This window comes from Cetorhinus maximus, chromosome 1 (assembly GCF_964194155.1).
Source record: "Cetorhinus maximus chromosome 1, sCetMax3.hap1.1, whole genome shotgun sequence".
Lineage (NCBI taxonomy): Eukaryota > Metazoa > Chordata > Chondrichthyes > Lamniformes > Cetorhinidae > Cetorhinus > Cetorhinus maximus.
Window position 1 is genome coordinate 108,677,422 of NC_135879.1, and position 13,953 is coordinate 108,691,374.

The 13,953-nt window shown below is 46.2% G+C and overlaps 1 protein-coding gene across 1 annotated transcript in view; it reads left to right on the top strand.

Annotated features, from left to right (window-relative positions):
• The window catches only part of LOC144682739 (uncharacterized), a 160,588-nt gene that overhangs the window by 91,495 nt on the left and 55,140 nt on the right, over positions 1–13,953 (top strand). Inside the window, exon 12 of the mRNA XM_078545381.1 lies at positions 5,648–5,758. Within this exon, the coding sequence (XP_078401507.1) occupies positions 5,648–5,758 (111 nt within the window). The remainder of the gene's footprint in view (positions 1–5,647; positions 5,759–13,953) is intronic.

Here is a 13,953-nt window from a genome sequence, read left to right on the forward strand (position 1 = left end):
CTGGAGTATTATGTCCGGTTCTGGATACCACACTTTAGGAAGGATATGAAGTTAGAGAAGGTGCGGAAAAGATTGACGAGAATGTTCCGGGGATGAGCAACTTCAGTCATGTAGAAAGATTGGGAAGTTGGGACTGTTCTCCTTGGAGAAGAGAAGGTTGAGAGCAGATTTGATAGAGGTATTCAAAATCAAGAAGGGACTGGACAGAGTAGATAGGGAGAAACTGTTCCCATTGGTGGAAGGATCAAGAACAAGTGGGCACAGATTTAAGGTAATTTGCAAAAGAAGCAATGGAGACATGAGGAAAATCTGGAATGCACTACCTGAGAGTGTGGTGGAGGCAGGTTCACTCAAGGTATTCAAGAGGGAATTGAATTATTATCTGAAAAGGAAGAGCTAAGGAGAGAAGGTGGGGGAGTGCCACTAGGTGAATTGCTCCTTCAGAAAGCCAGTACAGAAAGAACAGGTTGAATGACCTCCTTCTGTGCTGTAACCATTCTCTGATTCATAGTGAGGGGCTCCTTCACAGGTGGAGGATCCTGCCTCCCTGGTTACTGGCAGAGGAGCTTGGGATGCACAGTGACACCTCTCTGTGTACTGGAGGTAGAGGCACACCTGGAGCTAAGTCCAGGCATCTTGTCCTACTTTAACCTTGCCACTGCTGTTTTGAATTTATGTCAAGATGATGGTATGCAGGTCTGCTTGAATCTCCGGCATCCATGAGGGTTGCCAGCTGTTCGATGGTTGAAGCCGTGTGCGCACACTCCTGAGACATGGCAGCTCTCATGCCCTGGATGGGCTCCTCCATTGTTCAAACATAGCTGTATATAGCCCCTGGAAGCTCTGACAGATGTTCTCATACTTCTTGCTGCAAATCCAGCAGGTTCCATGTGGCTGACACCAGAGGCCATTCATCAGCTCTGACTGTCAGTGGCCTTGGCTCTCACAGTCTCTGTCAGCAGCAAGGGTGTGTCTGTTGTGTGCTTATCAGTTTGTGAGCCTGAATCAAATCACAAATGCAGAGCCACCGATGTGAGAGTCTCTGCCCTGGTGGATGGTGTGGGGGAATGATGTAATATTGCACTCACTGAGGAATCCTCATCCTGCTCCTCAGAGGTGGACTGCAGGCCTCTGGCCTCAGTGGCTGGCCATTCTTCTGCAGAAATCTGCGTGAGAGAACACAAAACAGTTAGAGATAAAGGCTTCATATTTCCTCCTCTCATCCATACCTGCTGCAAATATTCTTTTGTCTAGTGATGGAAACATGAGCTCGAAGCCTCCTCACTCTCTTCACTAGTGGCACGAGTCTCGCCATCCGCGAATGCCAGGCTGCCCTGCGCTACTGGCAATTTGAGAGCTTCCTCTTCTGCAGGTGCCAGCACTCAGATGTTGGTTATTCCACTGCTGGTTTTGTCTCTCTCCTTGGCGCTGTGGTCCATTTCTCCTGCAGGCAGAAGGAGGAATATTGAGTGTCCATACTATAATCAACAGACCTTACATGGTGTTGCCAGTTGATGGAGGCTTCTGGATAGGTCCACTGTCATGGTACATGGAGGGCACTGCCAACAATAGACTGTTATCCAGATGTGCAATGCAGCTGATGCTGACACACCCCTGATCAATCTCTCCCCATGTGGTGAGACATCCTATATTGCCAATTGCAAGTCTCAATGAGCTGAGCAATAAGTAGTACTCACCCTGGCGGTGCAGAAGAGGTAATTGAGCCATTTGCGGCATTACTTTTAGGATTCAGGGTGACTCCATTGATGCCGATCTCCTCTTCTCCTATGAAGCCTCCATGCCGGCTTCCTTGGTTAGGCTTGACGGCCTCTTCTTGCCAGCACAGAGAAAGAGAAGCTCCCACATTTCCTGTGCAGCCTGAAGGAGAACTTGCAGGAAGGGATCGCTAAACTGTGGGGCCACCCAGTGGGTGGAATCATCCCTTTTGCGGACTGGTCCCTCACTCACTTTGAGGAGCGTGCCATCGCACTGACCGGTGAGCACATGGACTGGGTGTGCAGTGATGATGAAGTCAGCGGTGAACACTCTCGGAAGGATCCTGCATCACATCATCCCTCTCAACACAAATGTGAATGCTCTCTCTCCTCACGGAGGTGCACTCCATCGTGGGAGCCATGGGTGAGTACCTGCAGTGGTGACATGAGAGGGAAACGGGGTACCTCGACACCAGTCCAGGTGCTCCTTCCCCTCAATGAGTCAGGCCGGGGCTCTCGGGGACCCAAAGGGAGGAGGAGCGGCAGCCAGATACCCCTGGGTCATCCACTCAGGAATCTCAGAGGCTGTACTCTCCCTCCGAGACCCCCTTGCCTGTGAGCCCCTCAACCTCATCCTCCATCACCGCAGGGAGAGCAGCTGGCCAATGAGTGATTCTGGAGGGAGAAGTGTGTGTTTGGCAGGGAGAATGAAGATGTCGGGCGTGAGGTTGGGAGGGGGCAATGCAGGTGTCAGGTGGTGAGGTTGTGGGGGAGGGGGAGTACGGTGGTAGGAGGGGATAACGGGGGAGAAGATGGCAACTGGGGAGGCAGGTGTATGGGGGTGGAAGGTGTAAGGGAAAGGGTTTGGAGGGTGGAAGGGGAAGGAGTCCAGGGGAGGAAGGAGTGCAGAGAGGGGAAGGAGTCCATGTGGAGGAAGGAATGCAGAGAGGGAAAGGAGTCCAGTGGGAGGAAGGAGTGTGGAGAGGGGAGGGAGTCCTGGGGGAGGAAGGAGTGCAGAGAGGGGAGGGAGTAAGGGTAGAAGAAGAAGCAAGGGTGCAGGAAGGGGTCAGGAAGGGGGATTGTTGTATTGGTGTTTATAAGTGTTAAGAATGAGTTTTAGCTTTGAAGTTTCAATTTGATTTGTATTTCTGTGTCTGTGTGTTAAGAAAGGTCAAATTGAGTTTTAGTTTCACTTTAAAAAGGTGCCTGCATTTCTAATGAGTTTTATGACTCCTAAAGAAAAGGTAAACAAACAAGGGTGGAATAATTGGGCTGTTGCCTAGCAACAGGGGACCAGAGAGAAGAAAGACAGCAGTTTGTTTTGGAAGCTGTTTGAGTGCATTTGGTCCTGAAAGTAACTGTCAGGAGAGACTAGAACAAAATAGATAGATAGCCAGTCCCAAGCTAAGGAAAACCCCAAAATCCACAGGAGTGGAAGAGGGGAAAGTCCAAAGCAGGCCTTCTAGCCAAAAGAAGGACAGGAGCCTGGAAAAGTTCCTGTTAAGTGCAGTTAAGAGTGAGGGGCAGAGAGAAACGCTCCAAGCTTCAGATTTAAAGAGACAAAAGCTGCTGGAAACAGATTTAAAGTGGGAACAGCTTGCAAGAGGTAAGTAGGTCCAAAGAGACAACTGAAGGTCTGTAACTCTTTGCTATGGGCATGTGAAGCAGTGGTGTCCTGTTGACGGCTGAGATAGAGAGACAGAGTGTGTGGAAGACAGCTTAAATGCATGTGGCGACCCAGGGAAGAGGAACATCGGAAGGAGAGTTCAAAACCCTGGAGGTGAACCCTTGTGGAAGGCATCTGAGAGAAAGTATTGGTTTGGGAGAAGATTCCAAGGCGGGGTCTTGGAGAGTGGAGATTGGAAACCCTTGTGTGAAAGATGGAGTGCAGTGAGACCAGTTGGCTCATGGTATGACAAGCGTCTGCGAGTTGAGGAGAAATCCATAGCATCTGGTTGAGGTGGCATCTGTCACTTGGTTTCCGAGTGTGGTGTGTCTGACCACAGGGTGCCATAGATTTACATGGACTGTGTGCTTACTGCGGACATTAGAGCATAAGATAGCTTTTTAACTTGTGTTATCCTTACAAATCTGTATGTATCTGTAAAGGTATAGTTGTGGGCGAAGGAATATTGTGATTTAGCTCACCTCTTCTTGTTGAATAAATGGTTTATTCTTTTGTTAAAAGTTCATCAGCTGACTCCTGTGACTCTGTTCAGTAGCTACTCTCCACGTATTTAAACAAACAAATTCAAATTTAGGATCTATCAAGCTGGGTTCCACCCTGGGATCAAGCTTGTCCAGGGGTAATCTCAGCTGGGGATCATAACAGAAGGAGTAAGGCTGGAGGAAGAAGTGAGACTGGAGGAAGAGCTAAGCCTGGAGGATGGAGTCGGGAGGGGGGGATGGGCTAAGGGTGGCGGAAGAAGTAAGGATGTCTGAGGGAGTCAGGAAGAGGGAGGGACTAAGTGGGGGCGGGGATAGCACAGGGGGTGGGGGACCAAGGGTGGGGGAGAGATTCTAGTGGGGGAAGGGGTTCTGGCGGGGGAAAGAAGTTCCTGGGAGGGGTGTGAGGGGTTCCGGGAGGGAAGGGGATCAGAAGGGGGGAGGGGTTCTAAGGGGTAGGGGCCCGGAGAGTAGGATGCCCAGGTGAACATGCTAGGGAGGGGTCTGATGGGTCCACGACTGCCTCCTGGGGAATGAACTGAGGGTGGGTATGGTATGAGAGAGTGGTGAGAATGACTGAGGTGGTAGTGTGGCAGGGTGAGGGTGCAACTATAGCAGTAGAAGTGACGGCAAGGGTGGTTGGTAGGGACTCGGAGGCAAACACAGACCCTGGGGTGGGAAGGAGGAGGTCGGGGAGGCTAATGTGGATGGGGCTGGGATTTTCGGGCTGGCCTTATAATGATATGCTGATTTATTACAATGAGGTTCCTGATGGAGGGGAATGTGGCCCGCCATCGGTGGGCTGAGAGAACGATCGCAAACTAGTTTCACAAAGTCGTGAAACCGATTTTTGGCTTTCTCGCCACATTGTTTGCTCACGCCATCGAACCTGCCCAGCGCCAGTGGGCACAGAAAATCCTGGCCACTCTCTTCCCTCAGGCATTTGCTTTTTTACAGATTTGTCAACCTGTAGTTTGACTTTTAAAGGTTTGTGGATCTGAACACGTAACCTTGTTTGTCTATGCATTTAAAATATTTTAGTATTTATATATTTTTCCTCTTATTATTCTTATAGAAATGTATCACTTCATATTGCCCTGCACTAAACTCTGTCTAGTTTTGAAATCTCTCTCCCTCCAGCAACAGCACTAACTAAAAAACATAGGGGATGAATTTCTGCAAGGGCTCTTCTGCTTGATGGAAGAACCCTGGAAAAGTAAACAGCATAATAAGGTTATGGTCAATGAATGGGAGAGCCCCTGTGGAAATTCAACCTCCAATGGCATCAACAGGGAAATTATTGATTTACAATTTGGTGATGGTAAATCAGAAGAACACCCTCTGAAACAAAAATAAAAATCCCTGGAAAAACTCAGCACCCTCTGAATTGGTCTAGCAAGCCATTTTATTGTATAGTGATGGGCAATAAATGCTGGCCTTGCGGGCAATACCCACATCCAGTGAATTAATAAAAAAAAGTCTCAGAAATGTTAAGTTCAATTTTGTTTCCTAAGATGGATAACAGATGTAAGCTCAGGCTACCTCCTAACATCTTGCTCATTCCCTGAATTGCTACTCAGTGGGAAACTATCTTCAATAGGAAGCTGGTCCATATATAAATCTTCAATCTGAAATGAAGATAAATTGGACCTTTTGAAACCATGTCTCACTCTAAACTAATCAAAGATATTACTTGTCCTCATAGCAATTTTATTAGAATTAGAAAAATATTTCAAAATAACAATTGTTTTAATTTTCTTTTGTAGAGTTCTTCCTTGCGATTATCACCTGAAATGGCTGGTAAAGAAAGCATGATTTTCAAACAACAATCAGACAAAAGGCAGCAGGATCTCTTCGCACTAGAACGATTGTTGCAGGTTTTAATCTTGCTGATAATTTTACATCTTGATTAATTGTTGTTTAGTTTTTTGTGATGAATTTATATTGATTTGCTAAGATTGCACTATTATTAATGATAAGAGTGTGAATACCTGTTCTTAGAAATGTACCTGTACATCCCATTAATGACTCAGTGGGATTACTTCTGTTGCCTTCTCTGGTCACTGTCTGAAACTTAACCGGTTTGTTTGTAACTCTGTTCACCTACTAGACCATGAGTTGAGCTTCCGACATTATATCCTCTCCATCTCTAAGAATGCCTACTTCCACCTCCATATTGCCACCCATTTCCATCCCTGGCTCAGCTCATTTGCTGGTGAAACTGTCAAATATGCCTTTTCTGCCTCCAGACTTGACTAATCCAATGCTTTCCTGACTGACTTCCATTCTTCCACCCTCTGTAAACTTGAGTTTATCCGAAACTCTGCTTCCAAAATTCTTATCATTGAGTTCAAATCCCTCCATAGCCTGACCCCTTTCATCTTTGTAACCTACTCTATCTCTTGAACCCTCTGAGAGCTCTGTAACCTATAACTGCCTTTGCCCATATCCCTTAATATCTTTGGTTAACAAAAATCTATCAATCTCAGATTTTAAATTAACAATTGATCTGGCATCAATTGTCAGTTGCAGAAGTGAGTCCCGAACTTCTACCATCCTTTTAGATCATGCCCCCTCGTTCAAGGCCTGGGAACCAGTGGAAGCAGTTTCTCTCTACTTACCCTGTTAGTTCCCCTGAATACCTTATACTGGTGAGTAGCTAAGCTCTATGGATCAGGAAGGCCCTCTTTTCAACAAGCTCTGATACCATCTTCTATCCACACATGCTTCCATACATAGAATCATGGAATGATACAACACAGAAAGTGGACATTCAGGCCATTGTGCCTGTGCAGGCCCTCTGAAAGAGACATACAGTTAGTTCCATTGCCCTGGCCTTTCCCCATAGCCCTGCAAATTGTTCCCTTCAAGTATCGAATCAATTCCCTTTCGAAAGTTATTATTGAATCTGCTTCTGCTACCCTTTAAGGTAGTGCAGTCCATATCACAAAAGCTCATTGTGTAAAAAAAAAGTCCCTTAATCCCTCCCCTTTGATTCTTTTGCTAGTTACCTTAAACTTGTGGTTACCGACCCTCCTGCCACTGGGGAGCTCCTCCTTATTGATGCTGTATCAAACCCTTCATGATTTTGAATACCACATCAAATCTCCCTTTAGCTTTTCATTCCTTAAGAAGAACTACCCCAACTTCTCTGGACACTCATGTAACTGAAGTCCCACATCTCTGATACCATGCTAGTAAATCTCTCTCCACCCTCTCTAAGGCCTTGACCTCCTTCCTAAGGTGTGATGCCCAGAATTGAACACAATACTCCAGCTGGACCTTAACCTGAGATTCATAGATTCCTTGCTTTTATATGTGATGGGGAAAATTTTAAATATCCCCCCACCACCAGCAATGGGCAAGAGAAGGTCAGGGAGATGATTAATTCAGCAAATATGTGAAACTTGACCCCAACCCATCTTGAACGTGCCTACATCTGTTTTCACTACTGTGGGGTTGGCGGCAATGTGAGTAACCTGCTCAACAGATGAGTCTGTGACGATGTTATGTTAATGAAGCTCCATTTCTCAGATTTTGACATCGATTTGAATATAACACTGGCTGTCTGGGTTTCCAAGGGCTCATGAAATGTGCTAGCTAAGGGAGGCGGAAGCAGCTGGATTCAGCAAAAAATTTTTGGAGCACAGTTGGTGGGTCAGTGGGAGCAGGAGTGATCCCAAGCCCTTCAAGCAAATATTCTACAGTGATTGGCTGATTCCCCCTTGATCTCTCCTGGTTCCCACATCCTCTGGAATGCCAGTCTGATACTCCCTATAAACCTCACAATCTTTGCCAGTTCATGAGGATTTTCTACCACTGAGTTTCCAGCCAGCAGCCTTTCAATCTGGCTTACTGTGGGAAGGAAATGGAGTTAATAAAGATACTGAGGTCCTGCTATTCGGTTCAACAGATGTGTGTTCTCTTCACTGTAAACATGAGGTCTGGATCCTTTCCCGCCTTCCCACAAGTATCAAGGCCTAAGTCTGTGTTTATAAAGCTAAGGATCCCAACCTGCCTTGCCAACTTGGAAGATTTGTTTACATACACCTCTGGATCTCATTGTTCCTGCACTCCCTTTAAAATTGTGCCATTTGCTTTATATTGCCTCTCCTCATTCTTCCTACTTATACAACAGTAATCATTGAACAATGATCAGGGCCCATGCATTGGGAGATGAAAATGAATTCACTGTTCAGAATTGCACAATGGAGGCATGTGGGCTACACCTTTTCCTTTGGTGATGAAAATTCAAGATCTTTCTACAGGAGGTGCACCAAGGAAGGGTGTCGATATCTGGGGATAAATGCCATCTGCCAGTAAAAGCATTGGTGCTCACTGGAGGAAGAGAGATTGGCAACTAATCAGTTCGTTATACCTGGCTGAAAATGAGGAAAAAGTATGCTGCTATTAGGAACAAAGTGAGAGAAAAAATGTTCTTTACCCTTACTGACTCTGCATGTGAGACCATTAAGTATGGCACAAATCCAAATTGGCATATATTGACGTATTGGATATCTGTCAGAAAAACAGCACAATTTTAATTTCTGTTGAAATCAAATCATGAAGGGTCTAGACAGAATAGTTAGGGAGAAGCTGTTCTCATTGGTAGAAGGATTGAGAACCAGGGGGCACAGATTTAAGGTAACTAAAAAAAGAAGCAATGGCGACATGAGGAAAAACATTTTCTTGCGACGAGCGGTTAGGATCTGGAATTCACTGCCTGCGAGTGTGGTTAAGGCAGGATCAATTGAGGCATTCAAAAGGGAATTTGATTATTGTCTGAAAAGGAAGAATGTGCAGGGCTATGGGAGAAGGCAGGGGAATGGTTCCAGGTGAATTGCTCCTTCAAAGAGTCAGCACAGACACATTGGGAATGACTTCCTTCTGTGCTGTAACCATTCTATGATTCCATTTTATGATTCAGTTGGAATGAAAATCTGGCATTTTTTATCTTTGCCAACCTATTTGCAACAACACCGGACATACTTTGAAGATCACCTTTTTCAAGCATTGAATGGTTAGGATCTGGAATGCAGTGTCTGAGTGTGTAGTAGAGGCAGGTTCAATCGAGGCTTTCAGAAGAGATTGCAATCATTTTCTGAAAAGGAAGAATGTGCAGAGTTACAATGTTAGAAATGCAGGTCCCATTAAGAGTAAACCAGGACAAGCTTCAGAGTGAATTGAGAGCAGGTGATGTTCATTGAAGCCTGTATTTAAGAACTGGGTTTTCCCCCAGTAGTGGAGTTGGCTTCTGGACAGGGAGAGCATCCAGAAGGGAAGAGTGGAAACTGGTATTTGTGCAAAACTATAGTTCAACAATAAAATTAAGGGGGAGGTGATGGTGTAGTGGTATTGTCGCTGGACTAGTAATCCAGAGACCTAGGTAATGCTTTGGGGACCCAGGTTCAAATCCTGCCATGGCAAATGGTGGAATTTGAATTCAATAAATATCTGGAATTAAAAGTCTAATGATGACCATGTCGATTGTTGTATTAAACCCATCTGGTTCACTAATGCCCTTTAAGGGAAAGGAAATATGTCATCCTTACCTGGCCTGGCCTACAAGTGATTGACTCTTACATGCTAGCAAGCCACTCAGTTGTAACAAACCAAAAGTCACAAAAAAGGAATGAAATCGGACTGGCATTGACCTATGCACCGGAATTGACAACGGCACTCTCAGCCTTGTTGACCTGCAAAGCCCTCGTTACTAACATCTGGGGTTTAGTGCCAAAATTTGGAGAGCTGTCTCACAGACTAGTAATGCAACAGCCTACGGAATCATACCTTACAGATAATGTTCCAAACACCACCATCACCATCCCTGGATATGTCCTGGCAGGACAGGCCCAGCAGAGGTGGCAGCACAGTGGTATACAGTTGCCCTGGATATTGTACAGGTCTTGTTGCATTTGGACATTGACTGCTCTGAAGAGTTGCGAATAGTGCAATCATCAGCTCAAGTACAGCTACCGGTATCTACCCAGGTATGTCCTGTACACAAAAGACAGCACAAATCCAAACCAGCCAATTACCGCCCCATCAATCTCCTCTCCATCATCAGTAAAGTAATGGAAAGGGTCATCAACAGTGCTATCAAGCAGCACTTGCTTAACAATAACTTTGTCACTGACACCCAGTTTGGCTTCCGCCAGGGCCACTCAGCTCCTGATCTCATTACAGCCTTGGTTCAAACATGGACAAAAGAGCTGAACTCCTGAGGTGAGATGAGAGTGACTGCCCTTGACATCAAGGCCGCGTTTGACCGAGTGTGGCATCAAGGAGCCCTAGCAAAACGAGTCAATGGGGGAAAACTCTCCATTGGTTGGAGTCATACCTCGCGTAAAGGAAGATGGTTGTGGTTGTTGGAGGTCAGTCATCTCAGCTTCGGGACATCACCGCGGGAGTTCCTCAGAGTATCTTCAGCCCGACCATCTTCAGCTGCTTCATCAATGATCTTCCTAACATCATAAGGCCAGAAGTGGGAATGTTTGCTGATGATTGCACGACGTTCAGCACCATTCGCAACTCTTCAGATACTAAAGCAGTCAACGTCCAAATGCAGCAAGACCTGGACAATATCCAGGCCTAGGGCTGACAAGTGGCAAGTAACATTCACGCCACACAAGTGTCATACAATGACCATCTCCAACAAGAGAGAATCCAACCATCGCCCCTTGACGTTCAATGGAATTACCATCACTGGATCCCCCACTATCAACATCCTGGGAAGAGGTTACCATTGAGCAGAAAATGAACTGGACAGTACATAAATACTGTGGCTACAAGAGCAGGTCAAAGGCTAGGAATCATGCGATGGGTAACCCACCTCCTGTCTCCCCAAAGCCTGCCCACCATCTACAAGGCACAAGTCAGGAGTGTGATGGAATACTCCCCACTTGCCTGGATGAGTGCACCTCCCACAACACTCAAGAAGCTTGACACCGTCCAGGACAAAGCAGTCCGATTGATTGGCACCACATCCACAAACATTCACTCCATCCACCACCGATGCACAGCAGCAGCAGTGTATACCATCTACAAGACGCACTGCAGGAATTCACCAAGGCTCCTTCGACAGCACCTTCCAAACCCATGACCACTGCCATCTAGAAGGACAAGGGCAACAGATAGATGGGAACCACCACCTGGAAGCTCCCCTCCAAGTCACTCACCATCCTGACTTGGAAATATATCGCCGTTCCTTCACTGTCGCTGGGTCAAAATCCTGGAACTCCCTTCCTAACAGCTCTGTGACTGTACCTACAGCACATGGACTCCCGCGGTTCAAGAAGGCAGCTCACCAACACCTTCTCAAGGGCAACTAGGGATGGGCAATAAATGCTGGCCCAGCCAATGAAACCCACATCCTGTGAATGAATAAAAAAAATACCCTTGTGATTCACAGATTGTCTTCCGCTGCCTGATTTGATAAATGGATGCTCACCTATTAAATAGAGGGTAGGGGGGTGGTGCTAGGTAAATTGCTCCTAAAGGGAGTCAGTGCATATGATGGGCTTAATGGCCTTCTGTGCTGTAACAATTCTGTGATTTGGTGATATGCATTAGCATGAGCACATACACTCATATTTTCATTGGGCAGAACATAGGGCCGAACGTAAAATGACGCGCAATGACGTCTGGGGAGCATCCCGACATCATCGCGTAGTCCCGAGATATTTCGTTTGGTGGGCGTGCTCCGGATTTGGCAGCACACCCGCCGGCAATCAAAGGGCCTGTTAAGGCCTTTGAAAAGGTAATTAAATTCAAATTTACGTTGCCTGTCCAACCTGACGGTTGGCGGGCAGGCAAAAGGGCCAAGCGACTTTTTAAGAAACCTCATCCACGGGCAGGATGAGGTTTCCTAAAGCAAATAAAAATCAAATAGAAACTTTACATTTGAATTAAAAACATGTCCCTGCTCAAGTGACAGAGTCACATGAGGGGACATGTTTTCTAGAGTCATAGAGGTCTTCAGCACAGAAAAAGGCCCTTCGGTCCACCGAGTCTGTGCCAGTCAAACAAGTACCTAACAATTCTAATCCTGTTTTCCAGCGCCAGGCCCATAGCCTTGTGTGCCATGGAATCGCAAGTGCACATTCAAATGCTTCTTAAATGTTATGAGGGTTTCTGCCTCTACCACCCTTTCAGCCAGTGAGTTCCAGATTGCCACCACCCACTGGGTGAAAAAATTCTTCCTCACATCCCCTCTAAACCTCTTGCCCCTTACCTTAAATCTATGCCCCCTGGTTATTGATCCTTCCACCAAGGGGAAAAGTTCCTTTCTGTCTATCCTATCTATGCCTCTCATAATTTCATACACCTCAATCATGTACCCCCTCAATCTCCTCTGCTCCAGGGAAAATAACCCCAGTCTATCCAATCTCTCCTCACAACTAAAACTCTCCAGCCCAGGCAACACCCTGGTTAATCTCCTCTGCACTCTCTCTAGTGCAATCATATCCTTCCTATAATGCGGATTCCAGAACTGCACGCAGTACTCTAGCTGTGGCCTAACCAGCGTTTTATACAGTTCCAGCATAACCTCCCTGCTCTTATATTCTATGCCTCGGCTAATAAAGGCAAGTATCCCATATGTCTTCTCAACCACCTTATCTACCTATCCCGTTACCTTAAGGGACCAGTGGACATGCACACCAAGGTGCCTCTGATCCTCGGTACTTCCCAGGGTCCTATCATTCATCATATATTCCCGTGTCTTGTTTGTCCTGCCCCAGTGCATCACCTCACACTTATCCGGATTAAATTCTATTTGCCACTGATCAGTCCATCTGACCAGCCCGTCTATATCCTCCTGTAATCTAAGGCTATCCTCCTCACTATTTGCCACCTCACCAATTTTCGTGTCATCCGCGAACTGATTGATCAACCCTCCTACATTCAAGTCTAAATCGTTTATATATACCACAAACGGCAAGGGACCCAACACCGATCCCTGTGGAACCCCACTGGACACAGGCATCCAGTCACAAAAACACTGCCACTCAGCCAATTCTGGATCCAATTTGCCAAATTGCCTTGGATCCCATGTGCTCAAACCTTCGTTATCAGTCTCCCATGCGGGACCTTTTCAAAAGCCTTGTTGAAATCTAAGTAGACTACATCAAATGCATTGCCCCTCATCTACACATCTGGTCACCTCTTCGCAAAATTCAATCAAATTGGTCAGACATGACCTTCCCTTAACAAAACCATGCTGACTGTCCTTGATTAATCCCTGCCTCGCCAAGTGTAGATTAATTCTGTCCCTCAATTGCTTCCAATAGTTTCCCCACCACTGAGGTTAGACTAATTGGCCTGTAGTTCCCTGGTTTATCCCTTCCTCCCTTCTTGAATAATGATACCACATTGGCTGTCCTCCAGTCCTCTGGCACCTCTCCTGTGGCCAGAGAGGTATTGAAAATTATTGCCAGTGTCCCTGCTATCTCCTCCCTTGCCTCAGTCAACAGCCTGGGATACATTTCATCCGGGCCTGGAGATTTATCTACTTTTAAGCCTGCCAGACCGCTTAGAACCTCCTCCCTTTCTATGCTAATTTCTTTAATTATATCACAATCCTTCTGCCTGATTTCCATACCCACATCGTCCCTCTCACTTGTGAACACCGATGCAAAATATTCATTCAGAACCCTACCTACGTCTTCCGGCTCCACACACAAATTGCCACAATGGTCCTTAATGGGTCCGACTCTTTCTCTAGTTATCCTCTTACTCTTAATGTACTTGTAAAATAACTTTGGATTTTCCTTTATTTTACCTGCCAATGTTTTTTCATGCCCCCTTTTTGTTCTCCTAATTTCCTTTTTAAGTTCCCCCCCTACACATTCTATACTCCCCTAGGGCTTCCGCTGTTTTGAGCCCTCAGTATCTGCCAGAAGCCTCCCTTTTTCTCTTTATCCAATCCTGTATATCCCTTGACATCCAGGGTTCCCTGGATTTGTTGGTCCCACCCTTTGTCTTTACTGGAATTTGTTGGCCCTGTACTCTCCCTATTTCCTTCTTGAATGAGTCCCACTGCTCTGCAGCAGATTTACCTAAAAGAAGCTGC